Source organism: Bactrocera neohumeralis, chromosome 6 (assembly GCF_024586455.1).
Source record: "Bactrocera neohumeralis isolate Rockhampton chromosome 6, APGP_CSIRO_Bneo_wtdbg2-racon-allhic-juicebox.fasta_v2, whole genome shotgun sequence".
Classification (NCBI taxonomy): Eukaryota; Metazoa; Arthropoda; class Insecta; order Diptera; family Tephritidae; genus Bactrocera; species Bactrocera neohumeralis.
In genome coordinates, this window is record NC_065923.1 from 32,198,866 (window position 1) to 32,215,491 (window position 16,626).

A 16,626-nucleotide genomic window follows, 5' to 3' on the forward strand; every position below is an offset into this window, starting at 1 on the left:
ATGGAGGGGAAAAACGAGCCGGAAGCAAAAAAACCACGCCAAAGCCGCTCAAAAATCAAGATGATGCTCATTGGTTTTTCGATATTCGAACATCCGACGAAAATGACCGGAATTGTGGAAGAACATTTCATGGATTTTACACTATAATAATACACCTTCACATGGAGCCATGATTGTGATCGAATTTAAAGCCAAAGGATTATTTTGAAGGCGACAAAATAAGTGTTGATGAATAATTAAATATTTTGCGTTTTATTTACAATTTCCGATTTTCAACATGACCGGAATCATTATTCTTGGTTTGCCAAGCACTGATTAAATAAAAAAACAGTACTTTTTCTGAAGTAGTATGTCAAACAATCGAGATCTACACATAAGTATGTATGTATCACTACGCGATGTCAAAATATCATAATAATTGTAAACAAAACCTCATTTTTATTAATATTTTTAACACTGTTCAAAAAGAATATTGGAAAATAGTCTTGAATGGTTATACTCCTTAACAGTTGCTCATTATTTGCCCAATACTGTGTAATATGTCATTTAATGTAAAAAAAATTACTCAACTTCACATCGAAAAACAAAAAGACTGATGAAAGTAAAAAAATTCCTAATATTTTAGGCATAACTGTGCACGTGCATGTGTCGTATACGTAGAAAACTAAATATCATATCGATTTATTTGGAGATTATTTGAGGAAAAATTATCGATAACTAACATCGGTAAAGTAGAGAATTCCACATCTATGGCCAACACACTAGTATTTTCATAATGTGTAGCGTTTGCCAACGAGATCTACTTAGGTGAATTCTCAATATATTAATATTTAGAAATTTAGTTGTAATTATTATTTTCGATATTATTAATATATTTTTAAATGCAATTTCATTTCATTGCAATTTTTCATTAAAATGTTTCGTAATCTTAATTTTAATTTATTTAAACTTAATTCATTTGTTATAAAAGATGATTTGCCATTCATAACTAGAATACAAAGCAGAAGAGAAATATGTTAAGTTTATTTTTATCTCGGCAAAATAAGAGAACCTTTAATTGAAGCTAAGCTTCAGCCAAAGATCATTCCTTTGATGCGATGATGAGTTAACTCCGGTACAACTGAATAAACTATCATATGCCACATATTAATTGTTAAATTATTTGAATAAAATTTAAATACTGATTATTTTTTAATTGCTACCATTAATTAAAATGTAATTGTTATAAAACAAATTCGTCTTTGCAAGGGAAGTAATCACAAAAACTAATAACGTCAAAATGACGAACGGAGATTATTTCTTTGGAGGAATTACGCAGACAACAGAAATGAGAGAACATCAACGGTGTGGCAACGCGCTTTTGACATTTTACCTCCAATACTTCGCTCATGTAATCTATTACAAAATAAAATTTCGCCGTTTGCAAAGTGAGTGCGGGCTGCGACGGAGTCGAGCGTAAACAAATTTTATCGAAATTCTCGCGGAAATCTCGATCAAATTTTAACAAAATTACGCGAAACGTGTTAAAGAGTGTTTAAATATTAATTAAAAAGTGAATGCAATTGTTTGCTGGCCATTGGTAAGCTGAAATAATCATTTGAAATCTTTGCTGTCCCACACGGTGTGTTTTTTGATGAAATACGAGAAAAGAAGTGTCACAGAGTGAAATTTCCCCCCCTTTGTCCGTCTTCGTTTCGCCTAGTCGTGCAGTCGTCGCGTTGTAACGAAAAGAGTTTTCTACATCGATTTCATTGAAAAAAAGTTGAATATAAAATAGTGCAATTCATTATTTAACATAATATATGTATTTATGAAAATTCTAAAAAAAATATAGTATATATTTGATAGAACGCGACTTCATAAATGCCGACGGTTTCGGCTATCATAATTCTCAGCCGTACTCAATCCGCAAAATCAATTGTGTGGCGCTCCGTCTGTTTCACGAGCGAATGTATGTAACGCATTAAGGAAAACGAAAACTCCAACTACGTTCAGCAAAAGTCAGCCAGCCAGTAGCTATTATCGCTTGCCATTCTATGGATTTATCTTTATTGACATGTATGCCTTAAGTGGTTATTCGTTTAATATTAGTGACAGTTTATGAGAGCTGCCAGTGCAAAGTATTTCAAGTACCATCAGCATTTATGCAACAGCAAGGATTTGTGAATTGCTAAGGGTAAGAAATAAAAAAATTAATGTCATTATGTTATGAGAGCAAAATGGTATACTAATAATATCGTGTGATTTATTAATAATTGCGCAAAAATAGCTTTCAATTCGAACAAAAATAAAGTTTTTCTGCGAGTTGATGTTGGATGCGTGGCCTGAATTGTCTTTTCGTTATGTTGCGTGGTATCACTGAATGATATGATGCCGCAACTTCGCTATGATAATAAATTGTTAATTTTTAATGCTGTATATAAGCATATTTATTTTGAATATTTTTTATTTATTATAAATATTTGAATACTTCTATAAAATAAACACTGCACATTAATAAATATAGTGGAACTTGATTTAACATTAAAACTGTGCTTCGAGAGCGAATTAAAGAGCTGGCAACATTTTTCTCAGTTGACATTTTGCATCGCTTATCTCTTGTAAAGTAGAATCTATTACGATATGAAATTTCGCCGTTCTTCCTTTTAATCGTTTTTCGAGAAAATGGCGGCGTCTTCTGCCAAATTTTTTGTACACCAAAATCAAAATAAAGCAAATTCTTCCAGAATAGAATCAGTAATAACAGGAGATTATCAGAAAAATACCGTGTCTGGAGTTTTACCAACCCCAGGAATCGGGAATGTGAACTCCAAAGATGACTTTGCCTTAACAAATAACGAATATACAACAAAAGAGAATGAATATGGTGATAAAATTCATTATAAAAGCGGCTGTGATAGAAGGTCAGCAACAACAGTGTCAGCATTTGGCGGAGAAGGCAATGAAGCCTTTGTTGACATTGAGGAGGTGATTTCCACAAAAACAGTCATTGTTAACACCAAATCTGGTAGTGGAAGCACAGGAGACATAAATCACAACAAAAGTTCTGATCGGTTTTCACAATTCGAAAGTGATAATGTTACAACTTTACCTGAAGGTACCAATTGTATATTATAATTATGGTCGCAAAAATGTTCACTCGCGATTTCATAAATAGACAAAATTAGACAATTCGGGAGGGTTATTGAAGGAAGGCTATAGGAGTTTGTTAAATGTGTGTATAATTGGAGGGAATATATTATGTTTTCTAAAGTATAATTGCGAGCTATTGTTTGGAAAATTTTCCGTTGATAAAATATTTAGAAATATCAGTAAATAATAATATATTTTCCATAATTTAACTTCCTTATATAGATTGAAGTTTAATGCATTATTTTGTTTATGTTACAGAAATAAACAATAATTTCAGAGGGAGCGCACCCACACACACTCTCTATATTACACCAAAGACGTTTGCAAGTGAAGGCAATGCGGGGATAAATGCTAAATTTGCATATCAATTACAAACACAAAATATTCAACATAACAATACGCAGGCTTTACAAAAAGAAGCGTCCAGTCTGCATTCGGTTGCAAAACCGCTTAATCAGCATAATCATCAGTGGGCCGATAAGCCACCGACGAACGTATCAACAAAAATACTCAACATACGCGCACCAGCATCGTCATTGGCGTCAACGTCGTTGTCGTCAGCGACATCGTCGTATACAAATTTCGCCATGAATTCCAGCCAATCTACACAAGCGCCGGGCAATCGTATAACATTTACAAGTCAAACGCTTCCTAACGGCACAATAAATATAGGAGGAGCGGCGGGACATCCGCCAGGCTCAACAATCATATCCACTTCCCAACTACCGAATACCACCACTATAAAGACAATAACGTCAAGTGGAGCTGGCGGACAACATCATACACTGCCGCAACAAGTACAGGTACAGCATCATCAGGTACTACAAAGTGGCGGGCAACCAGGGGTGACGGTACAACCGTCACAGCAACACCACAATGCGGCAACGCAATCAGTAGGTGCCACACAGACGCAAACCTTAGTTATAAAATCAAACAATGCGGTATCATTGCCAGCGGGTCTGGTATCAAGTTCACCCGGAATAGTAACAATGACCAAAACAATTAATCAGGTATGGCGACCCATAAAAGGCGCCCAACCCGAGTCACAGAAGCACTGTATATCATTTCTTTGTAAATGCTGCCCTTAGGGCAGTTATAGTAGCAGTCGGTGCTCGAGCCTTATATAAATATTATTATTTCTGTTGAGAAAACGTTGTACTGTAGAAATTTGTTATATAAGCTTATCAAAATATTTGTTAAAATTTCGGGTGTTTTGCAATAGCGTGGCTTGAAATTCAGTGTCGAAGTGTATTTTCTACGAAATTGGTTTTTGGAAAACTTTATAAATCCAATAGCATGAGTATGTTTTAAACAAATATTTCAAAAGTGTTTCCTAATCGGCAAATATTATTATTATTGTTATTCACTGATGCTGAGTTGTCTATGCATTTATATACAGGGTGCAAAATTTACTTTCTCAATCGTGACAAAATTCTATATTGAAATCAAATTTGGATATATGCCTTAATGCAACCCAACGAAAAGCAAGTAAATTATTGTGCCTTTGTTGTTCTAAAATCGCTTATTGAGTACTGGAAATATGTCACTTTCAAAAATCTATTTAATGAGGGCATGATTTATTTTTATTATATACAGATACAGATAAATATATGAGCTCTTAATGGTTTAGGTCTTGCTACCGCTTTATCTAAGTAAACTATGTACCTATGTACATAACATTAGAAACTTTTACGCTATGGCTTTTAGCATCTTGCTCTCTTCTTAAATTCTTAAAGCTACTTATATTTATATTAAATACTACAGTATAAAACATATTTGCTGTGAAGTGACAAATGTGGTAAATATTTTTGGTTTAAAATATTTTCTAACGATTTGGAAATGATTTTTGTGCATATTTGATCTTAATCTGGAACTACTATATTCGAAAAATTCAAAAATTTTAAAATCAATCTGCATTCCTCAATAACTGGTGAGACGCCTAACTGTAGCATGCTGTAGTGGTTTCTTGCTTGGATATTTTTTGTTAACCACAAGATGTTCTTATTATAATTACACTGCTTTCTTATTTGTCTAGGGTAATCAGCAACCATTGCTCAATTCCATGATTCCGGCGAATGTAGTGGTGGGCATGCGTCCGCCAAATGCGCAGCAACAACAAAAGAATGTGCCAGGCAACACTCTAGGACGGGTAGTCATTGGCGGACCACATATGGTTGGCGCCAGACCACAAAATCCGGCGGTAAGTTTAATATTGTATATGATGATAATCTTATTCCTCAACACACTTTAACGATTATATAAATGTGTATTACATAATATTCAATTTTATTTTACCTCAACTAATCTAAGTACAAATATATGTATATGTAATACTAATTTATTGAAACCTACCTAATATATATTTATGTATTTATCCCATTTGTAGATAACACTCAGTACACTAGCACCTGGACAAACGCCTGCACTCATTTTAAAAACCGAAAATGGATATCAATTATTGCGTGTTGGCACAGCCACCTCGGGTCCGGTCACACCAACCATTGGCGGCAGTGGCGGCACCAATTCCAATCCGGCACAAATACGTTTGCAAACTGTACCAGCTGCTGTAAGTAGATTTGCAGGGCCTCCCATAGCACTACGTAAAACGATTGTAAGATCATCCACCTCCACAACTACCACTACTACCACCCACCACCACCAACAACATCATCAACAACAGCAGCAAGCAAAACAGCACCAACAACAGGCAACAGCGACGAAACAGATCAAACAAAATGTAATTTACGTGAATTTTGTGCATATGCAACAACAACAACGTATAGATCTCGTTTTCAGTTTCGAAATCTTTTTCAAAAACAAAAATTGATTTCAATTTCGTGTCAACAGCTCTTCAGCTCGCATTGATGCAGTTCTTGCACACATGGCTCACTGCCTTCAACTGCTGCTAAGCATCGTACGGCGAAGAGTTGACGCACTTCTCTATATTGTTCCTATTTTATATATACTCTTTTGCGATTCAAAATCGTCTTCTTAGATGTTTCTTTATTTTTCAAACAGTTTAGTTGTTTACATTTCTAATTGATTACATAAGCATAATATAGATATATAGAAAAAAGTTTACTCGCATCGTAGCATCCGCTTAGTTTGTGCCATTTTTTACTAAGTATGGAATTTTTAATTCTTTAGCATAGCTTTGAAAAAAATAAGCAAGATTTATTTAATATTTTTCTGAGCACTTGTTGCATTCAAAATATTGGTAACAGATCTTTTTTATTGCTAATAATTTCTATCAGTTTTGAAATATGTTTCCCTGAGCAGGGTATAACACCTAGAAGTAGACGACGGAGAACCTAGAAAGTATGTATATGTATATAAATCTTCGGCGTGACGAGCTGACCCGACTTAGCTATGTCTGTCTGTTTGCATTTACGTGAAGTAGTCCCTCAGTTTTTGAGATATCTGAATCTGAAATTTTGAACACGTTCTTTGTATCCCAAAGAGCTGCTCATTTGTCGGAACCGCCGATATCGGCCCATTATAGATTATAGCTGCCATATAAACTGCCCAATCCATATAAAGTTTTTGTATGGAAAACTTTTTTATTTGTTCTCTCAATTTTGGACAAATAATTATTCAAGGCAATGCTATAATTTCAAAAGATATTCGGATCGGACAACTATAATTTGTAGCTGCCTTACAAACTGTCCGAACCTTATAAAGTTCTTGTACGGATAACTTTTTTATTTGCCAAGATATTTTCGCAAAAATTTGGCAAGAATTGTTACCCAAGGCAATGCTATAATCTCCAAAGATATTTTCCGGATGATCGGGCCCTTATAACTTATAGCTGCCAAACAAACTGATCGATGAAAATCAAGATAAGATCATTTTGTACCCTTTTATGCTATACAGCTTTGAAGGGTATTATAGCTACAGTACGGTCGATGTTAACGTTTTTTCTTGTTTTAATCCTTTTAATGTAACGTGTTATGGTTCAATGATTCCTTTTTTAAATACCATGCATGAAATTATTTATTTATTTAGAACTTTATATTCAGTTTATTTATGAGGGATAGGATAGATCCTTCGGTTGATTGACAGCTGTGCCAAAAAGAAAATATACTTTCTTATTAAGATATTTGAGATTTGAGGAATTTTCCTTTTGCTGGAACTTTGAAGCATCTTACTCAGTCAACTTACTCAGCTTTTCCTTTATATGCTTCTAAGAGATATAGTAGTTTCTTTTATAAACGGATAGTAGACGTGAAAAATTGTTTTGAATGCTTATTGTTGCGTTGAAAAAAATTCGGATGCTCTCTACGCAACATTTTGCTCATTCTTTATTTAGTGTTAAACTCCTATAATTTTTTTAGTTACATTTTGTTGATTTACTGTTTCTTCCTGCCATTGCCTTGGAGTATGTCTACGGCACTGTAACTTTGACTAAAGTATTTTGTAATCAAGTTGTACGATTTGCTTAATTAATTTGTAATTTGCGTAAATTTGATTTATTTTAACTGCCTTTTATACGCGTATTTACATATTTACGGTTATATTGCTGTTGTTTAAAGAAATTTATGTATTTTATTTGTTGCCTGCTCTGTACATATATAATTTTGACATACATAGTTAGAAATTAAATCCTAACGGGCTTTGAAATATAAGTTAAGTGTGCTATAATTTATTGAGAAAAAAACTGCTTACGTAAAAGTAAACTTGATTGTTGGTTTTGCAATATTTTCTAATTTCTAATTTCAACCATTAATTTTTTTACATATTCTCATTTTTTGACATTTGCGTTCTGTTTACAATTAACTTTTGCGTTGTGACAAGTACATGCAAATGTGCTTAATTTAGTTAATGCAAAGTAAGTAATATAAATTTTTTATTTATTGCACCCGCAGTCCATGGCAGTGTCCTCGTCTGCGTCTAATAATATTGTTGTGAACTCAGTTGCTTCGAGTACTGCTGGCCCGCATCACACGTACACGTCGCAGGCGAATATCACGTTGCAACAGCCACACCATCAGACTGCACTGCAACACCAACAACAACAGCAAACACATCTTCAGTCGCAACATCAACAGTTACATCAGCAGACGCAACATCTACTACCACAACCGCAGATAACGCAAATTCAAACAATTCCAGCACAGCATTCGGCCAGTGCGACCGCCTCCACGGGCAGCGCCGCGAACACAACGACCATGAGTAATAACCACAGCGCCGTGTCGACGGCCAGTGCCGGCACAACGACGGGGACAGCTAATGTGACGACCACACAGAGTGCAGCGCAAGGCAATACCAAAGAGAAATGTCGTAAATTCCTAGCGAACCTGATCGACTTGGCGACGCGTGAGCCGAAACCGGTGGAGAAGAATGTACGCAATCTCATACAGGAATTGGTGAATGCGAATGTGGAACCGGAGGAGTTTTGCGATCGACTGGAGCGTCTATTGAACGCCAGTCCGCAGCCTTGTCTAATTGGCTTTTTGAAGGTTAGTTTTTGCAGCCTCAGTGTTGTTGTTGAAGTGCTTTCTTTTAAATAATATTACAACTAATTTGTTTTACAGAAAAGTTTACCACTCCTGCGTCAAGCGCTGTTTACACGGGAACTTGTCATCGAAGGCATTAAACCGCCGCCGCAACATGTTGCCGGGTTGACAACGTTGCAACAATTTCCAGTAAGCATACATTTTATTATACCCTGAACAGCGTATTTTGAGTTTGCCACGAAGTTTGTAACATGCAGTAGGAAATGTCGGCGATCACCCAATAATATATATATATGTATATATAAATGATCAGCATGAAGGCGCTGGTTCGATTTAGCCATGTCCGTCTGTCTGTTTATACGCGTACTAGTTCCTCAATATGAGAGATTTCTCCTCAAGACTATATAATATAGCTGTGTCATACTGATCAAAGTCCAGTCCTTGTATGGAACACTTTTGTATTTGACGAGATATCTTCACGAAATTTGGCATGTATTATTGTCCAAGGCAACAATATAATAACTGAAGAAATTGTTCAGATTGTACCACTTTACAATATAGCCGCCATACAGGATGTTCAATCGATGTTCTTGTATGGAATGTTGTTATAGTGACAGAATTCTGAGTTGACAGTCCTTGGCCAGTCTTTTATATTTGTGAAGGGTATTGTAGCTTCCTTTCAACCGACGTTAAATTTGTCTCCTGTTTTTGCCTAAATTTCATACATTTACAAACAAAATCCTTCAAACTTGCAGAAAATTCAAGCGCAAATACGTCCGATAACTCAGAGTCAAACCACGACTATTGGACAAACGCAAGTCAGAATGATTTCTCCTGCCGGCCCGGGTGGACCACGTCCCATTGGGCATACTACAATCACCAAACAGCAGGGCGGTATCCGCATACAGGGACCCACCAACGGACCACGCCTTGTCAACGCCCAAATACGCGGCCCCATTCCAGCATCCATACAGCAGGCGAACGCTCAACTGCCCTCGGCGCCGACGCAAGCGGTAAGTCATGAGCCATCTTGCCTGAAAACCTACATATGTACGAAGTATTTCTTATCCACCACAGAGTATTGTACATATACGTGCACCAACGGTAACGCAAATCAGCCGCCCGACCACAGTACAAATACGTACTGCCAAGGGCAAAAATGCGCCACCGGGTATAACGCATGTCAAAGTTGGACAAACACAAATAAAGGCGATCGCCTCGCCTGTACCGTCGCTCGTCGCAACGAATCAACCGCCCTCCCTAACAGCTATATCCAATAGTTTACCACCCTCGTCGACACCATCCCTCTCCGCTGTATCCACAATACTATCCACCATCAATTCCGTGGCGACCTATTCGAATGCAAGCAGTGGGACATCGTTGCCAACACCATCATTGCCCACCGTGCAACTGCCACCCAGCCTAATGCACCACAGCAGCAGTCACCTGAGCAGTCATGCCGCCATTGCCGGTATTGGTGAGAGCATAAGAATTTTGGATCCAAAACTAGAGAACGTTATCAAACAAGAGAAGATTATACCTGTCACACCGCCGGCGAATAAGACAACAGCTAAATCGGGTGCTGCGTCCGCTAGTAAAGCGTCAAGTAAAAAGAAGAAAGAACAACTGGATAAAGAGAAAGAGGAGAAAGCAAATGCCTCGGGTGCAGCCGTCACAGCAGCAATGTCTTCATTCTACCAACAACCCTCTATATCGATGTCATCTTCGGTGTATGGCGACGACGATATCAATGATGTAGCCGCCATGGGCGGTGTCAACTTGGCCGAGGAGTCGCAACGCATACTCGGCAGCACTGAAAACATCGGTACACAGATACGCTCGTGCAAGGATGAAGTATTTCTGCATTTGCCAGCGCTGCAGGCGCGCATACGTGCGATGGTGTTGGAGCGTGGTCTAGAAGAACCATCGCAAGACGTGGCGGTCTTGATATCGCATGCGTGTCAAGAGCGTCTGAAAAATGTCGTCGAGAAATTGGCTGTGATAGCAGAGCATCGCATCGATGTAATTAAGGTACTAACTAGCTCCGAGTCTCTTTCGTCTTTAGCATTTGAGTTGTGTGTACTTAATGGCATGTCATTTTGTATGATTTAGCTGGACCCACGTTACGAAGTCACAAAAGATGTGCGCGGTCAAATCAAATTCCTCGAGGAATTGGACAAAGCTGAACAAAAGCGGCACGAGGAGTTGGAACGCGAAATGTTGCTGCGTGCGGCCAAGTCGCGTTCCAAAATCGAGGATCCCGAGCAAGCGAAAATGAAAGCGAGGGTAATTTAGCGTGGTCTCCCTGCCATACTTAAAGCTGCTTAATAAAAAACACCTTTTTTTGTATACGTTTGCAGGCGAAAGAAATGCAGCGCGCTGAAATGGAGGAGCTGCGGCAAAGGGACGCCAACATGACGGCGTTGCAGGCTATCGGTCCACGGAAAAAAATCAAACTGGATGGCGATGCAACAGGCGCGGGCGCGGTAAGTAGCAGGCCACATGCCTGTAAACTTGCTATATTTGTAAATAACGGTACTTATTTCTAACATAAATTTGCTTATTTTGCAGAATTCGAACGCCAGCGGTGCTTTAGGCGGTTCAAGCGTGCCATCAGTGCCGCTACGGCCACGCATCAAACGTGTAAATCTACGCGATATGCTCTTCTTTATGGAACAGGAACGCGAAACTAGCCGCAGTCAAATGCTATATAAGGCATATCTCAAGTGATCGACCTTGTGCAACGGCTAAGCAGGGGAAAACTACATACTAAACACACATATATATAGCATATGATCTTTCTGAGCATGATGAAATGCAACGTTACATCAACTACAGTCATATATCTTCATACATTTATTTTATAAATTTCTATGTACATTTATTGTTGCGCTGTTGCACGCTGATTTCAACTTTTTACATTTAATCACGTTTCGAATTGCGAAAAGTAAACACACTGTATGCAACTTACAATTCTTCAAATTTATTGCTACTTGTATGTATACATAATATATATTTATATATTGTTTTTTTTTTTTTTTTATAATTTGCCGTTTCGCAGCACGTCAAAGTGCTTTAATAGTTGCGTTATATACATACATACATACATACAGAAAGTTTACTAAAAGCATTTGCAATTTGGCGCGTTATGACGAAGGATCTGTAGTTAGTTTGCGGTGGATTATTGCAATATTTTTTAAGAGCAATGCTAATATGTTAAAAAAAAATATTTTTTGAAAAATTATTTTTTTTCCAACAATAAATTTTTTAACAACAACTTTTTTTTAACATCATTTAACGACCCCACATAACCTCCTATTTTTTATCATTGATTTATTTAATAACAAGTAAAAGTAGAAATCGCAACTCGTATGCACGAACATGAAGTGGAATGTGCGAAAAGTGTTCACTAGGCGAGAGTGAATTTGTAAAAATAGCGTTAACGGATGATGAAGGCAATTTTTATTATTATCACTATTATTATTATTATATTTCTTTAAGCAATTTGTGCTCTTAAACTTAAACGATCTTTTTGCTTCAAACTATTTGTAAACAACTAATTTGTCTTTAAGTATATAATTCGTATTAAAAGGAGAAAGTGAGCAGTGTAAGTAAGCTTAGGCAGAATACGTTACATTAATTAATTAAAGAAAAAGAGAAGAAAAAACAAAAAATACATACATATATAAAAAATATGGCCTTATAAATTTAGGTTAATAACAAGTAAATTTTGTACATTTTCTTTATGCCGATTAGAAGTCGTTTGCTATTATTTTCTTTACACACACATACACACACACACGCACGTTGTTAATTACAGAAAATGCAAAATACATAACGATAAACCTTATTTTTTAGTGTGTAAATTTTCATATTGAGAAATGGCATGTTGTAGGCGCGTAGTGCAAAAACAAACATAAAAGCTGAAGGTGTTATGGCATTCAACTTTGAGCTTTATTTTTTAAATTTTCTTCTTTAATTATTTTGTTTTTCTTTTTCATTTTTTTAAATTTTTTTTTTTTGCAACTGTTTTAAATATTTTTAAATTAGTTTTTGAATTTTTTTTAATTGTTTCGCAATGTTTTTATATCTTTGCAATTTTTTTTTTTAGGTTTTTGCGTTGTTTTGAATTTTTCAAATTTAGTTTTGGCAATGTATTTTGTAATTTGCTTATTTTTTTTGTTTTTAATTATTTTTTTTAAATTATTTTTGCAATTATCTTATTACTCAGTAATATATTTTGTTTTTTTTTTATTTTTAAATTTTTCAAATTTATTTTTTATTTTTACAATTTAATGTTTTTTTTTAATTTTTATTCAAATTTATTTTTTTTTTTTAATTTTTATTCAAATTTTTTTTTTTTTTTAATTTTTATTCAAATTTATTTTTATTTTTTTTTTTGTGAATCTTTCAAATTTAGTTTTGCATTGTTCTTGTAATTTTTATATTTTGTCAGTAGCTTTTCTAAATTTTTTTTATTTTGTTTTTTTTTGTAATTTTATTTATTAAATTTCTTTTCTCTATTTTTATTTTGTTTTTTTTTGTAATTTTAGTTTTTGTAATTTTATTTTTTAAATTTCTTTTCTCTATTTTTTTTGTAATATCCTTTAACTTTTTTATTTTATTTTTTTTTTATTTTATTTTATAACAGTAGTATTTTTTTTTTAATTTTTCAATTTATTTTTTCAAATTTATTTTTATTTTATTTTTGTAATTCTTTCAAATTTATTTTTCCATTGTTCTTGTAATTTTCTTATTTTGTCAGTAACTTTTCTAAATTTCCTTTATTTTCTGCTTATTTTGTAATTTTATTTTTTAAATTTCTTTTCTCTATTTTTTGTAATATCTTTTAACTTTTTTATTTTATTTTATAATAGTATTTTTTTTTTAATTTTTCAATTTATTTTTTCAAATTTATTTTTATTTTATTTTTGTAATTCTTTCAAATTTATTTTTCCATTGTTCTTGTAATTTTTTTATTTTGTCAGTAACTTTTCTAAATTTCCTTTATTTTCTGCTTATTTGGTAATTTTATTTTTTAAATTTCTTTTCTCTATTTTTTGTAATTTCTTTAAATTTTTATTTTCTTTAATATTTTTTATTTTTTTAATATTTTATATTTTATTTTGTTTTTCTCAATTCTTTACAGTACTTTTTTTGTAATTTAAAAATTTTTTTTTGTAATTTAAATATTGTTTAATTAATTTTTTTGTTTAATTAAAATTTTTTTTTCTCTTTATGAAAAAAATGCTTCTTTGCTTTTGTACACAACAAGCCTGAATGCCATAATGCTGCGCCGGCGAGCAGCAAGTTTGCGCAGCAAAGTAGCAGGAATGTTGCGGAATTTTGTATAAAATTAGTGAAAAACAAAAAATTTTTGGTTGTAACACCAAAAAATGCCTGTCTAAGATTTTCGATTTCCTTAAGATTCAGATATCCTTCCTTTATAATAATATAACTTTAGTTATAAATTTATATTTATATTTTTTAAATGCAACCAAATTTTCTTCCGTTAATTCATATAAATATTTATATACATTTAAGTTGTAGAAAATAGCAAAAACAACAACAACAGCACAGCCAATATTCATGTAGCTTTGCTGCCAAACTCGTAGAGGGAGCACAGCACATGCGCGTGGCTCAAGTTAGAACGGTTCAAAACCAACCTTAAGATTTAAGTGCGGACACTTAGCGTTAAGTAGAATATTCATAGAAATTTGTACATTTGTAAGAATTTGTGGCCACGGCGTGAAACGATAGCGAACGCGTTCTTTTTAAACGCCTACAAAAGCTGAGAGAACGAAAGAAAGCGAGAATAAAAACAAAAACAAAGTATGCATAATAAAACAATTAAATATTAAGGTTTACATATTAGCAGGCAGTTAAAAATTTTTTAGCATAAGCGAAAACCCTAAACGTTAAAACTATTGATAGCGCGATAAACAAAAAGAAAGCAGCAAGCAGTTGAGAAAAACAAAAACAAAAACAATAGAAAATTGCATAGTATCAAACAGCTTATTGTATGTAGTCTTATTTGCGAAGGCATTATTATTACAATTATTATTATATTAAATTATGAATTTTAATATGGACAACCCGTGAACCCAAAAAATAGCAAATATCTACAATAAGATAAACAAATCGACTAACAACCAATCAAACACCAATAACAATGCATACATACATACACACTTATATATAAATAAATCAAATATAATAAAATAATTAACATAATGTGAATACAAAATGCAAATAACAGTGCTGGCGACGACTACCGTTAGAGAATCCAAACTAAAATAGTAGTTTATTATACAAAAAAAAAAAAACTAAACAAAACAAAACAAAAACTAAAAAATATGTAAATGTACGTAAATTAAGTTAATTTTTATGATTTTGTAATACCACAAACAAACACTTGCAGTTAAAGGTTATCAAGTTCTTTTGTATAATGTAAAAAACGAGAAAAGAAAAACAAAAAACAAACACACAAAAAACAAGCAAAAGTTGAATATACAAAATGGCAATTAACGAAAAAAAAGTAAAAAGTGAAAAGTGAAAATACAGTTAAACATTAAACAAAATTTTAATGCTGGCTAAAACTTAGTTTTAACTATTGTATATTACAATGAAATTGTGTAGTTATAAATGAATAAATTAAAGTAATTTATATAACAAAACAAAAAAACAACAAACAAACCGGAAGTATGAAAGGTATAGGTATATATGTATATACCGTGTATAGGTCAGTGTCGAAGTCTTTGAAAATGGCAAAAACTGAAACTCTGATGAAACCCCTTGGAAAAGAAAGACAAAATAACAAAAATTAAAGGAAAAGTATTTTACGATCTGAGGTCGGGAGAGGGAAGTGGAGGGATTGTTTGAATGTTTACTATGCGCCCTTGATATTTCGTAATAGCAGCAGTAAACAAGAAAAACCGTTAATTTCGGCTGCACCGAGGCTAATATACCCTTCACACATGCATTTCTTTTGAACAATTTCTTCCGATATTACATTTTTCTATAAACAACTTAATCGTAACAAATTTTCGTCATGTTAAAGATATATCGTCAAAAATGCGAAAGTTTTCCATACAAGAACTTGATTCCGATCGTTCAGTTTGTATGGCAACTATATGTTATAGTTGTCCGATATCGGCAGTTCCGACAAATGAGCAGCTTCTTGAAGAGAAATTGACGTTTGCAAAATTTCAAAACGATATCTTATAAACATGGCTAAATCGACTCAGTTCAACATACTGATCATTTATATATATACTTTATAGGGTCTCCTACGCTTCCTTCTAGGTGTTTCAAACATCGTGACAAACTTAATATACCCTGTTCAGAGTATAAAAACAGCTTCGAATTATTTAGTGAGGGTTTTTTTTATTTGAGAAAATTTACCATACTTAGGTATATACAGAGTGATCCATTTCGAGGTTAATTTATTATTATCCATTTTCAGAAACTTCAAACTTAATGAGAAATGTTTACTATCATTCGAAAGAATATTCCTAGGGGTTTATTTCTTAAATATTATCACTTTCAATTGTTGGGCGCGGCTCCGACTCAGGTGGTCCGATTTTCGATGACTCATTCGAGCATTTCGACTGGCAACTGGCGAATGACACGCGTGATGTTTTACCACAAGGTCTAAATCGGAGCGGGATTTTTCGCATAGACCTTAGACTTTAACTATCTGCACACCAAAGTGTTATCTCAATAAATCCATTGTTTGTTGCGATGTGTGGGAAATGGCGTCGTCTTGTTGAAACCAAATGTCGCCGAGCTCACGAGCTTCGATTTCAGTCGTTAAATAGTCGGTTAGCATGGCGCCATAACGGACGCCCTTGTCTTTGGCATCATTTTTGAAGAAATATGGACCGATGATTTCATTTGCCCACAAACCACATCAAAACGTTGTTTTTCTGGATGAAATTGCAGCTCTTGAATCTCTTCGGCTTGCTTTTCATCCCAAATGCGGCAATTTTGCTTGTTTACATAACCATGGTTTCAGAAATGGGCGTCATCGTCGAAC

The 16,626-nt window shown here is 34.2% G+C and overlaps 1 protein-coding gene across 5 annotated transcripts in view; it reads left to right on the plus strand.

Annotated features, from left to right (window-relative positions):
* Positions 1-11,865, plus strand: part of LOC126761350 (transcription initiation factor TFIID subunit 4) — a 239,487-nt gene extending 227,622 nt beyond the window's left edge. The window contains exons 2-12 of one of the 5 annotated variants that reach the window (XM_050477428.1): positions 2,792-3,097; positions 3,391-4,142; positions 5,168-5,332; positions 5,519-5,698; positions 7,998-8,591; positions 8,667-8,777; positions 9,344-9,601; positions 9,666-10,619; positions 10,701-10,874; positions 10,949-11,074; positions 11,160-11,865. In XM_050477428.1, the coding sequence (XP_050333385.1) occupies positions 3,720-4,142; positions 5,168-5,332; positions 5,519-5,698; positions 7,998-8,591; positions 8,667-8,777; positions 9,344-9,601; positions 9,666-10,619; positions 10,701-10,874; positions 10,949-11,074; positions 11,160-11,318 (3,144 nt within the window). In that variant the 5' untranslated portion in view covers positions 2,792-3,097; positions 3,391-3,719 and the 3' untranslated portion in view covers positions 11,319-11,865. Of the gene's footprint in view, positions 1-2,654; positions 3,098-3,390; positions 4,143-5,167; positions 5,333-5,518; positions 5,870-7,997; positions 8,592-8,666; positions 8,778-9,343; positions 9,602-9,665; positions 10,620-10,700; positions 10,875-10,948; positions 11,075-11,159 lie in introns of those variants that run through there. The other 4 variants (XM_050477424.1, XM_050477425.1, XM_050477426.1 and 1 more) reach the window with 4 other exon arrangements.
* The last annotated feature ends 4,761 nt before the right edge of the window (positions 11,866-16,626 follow it).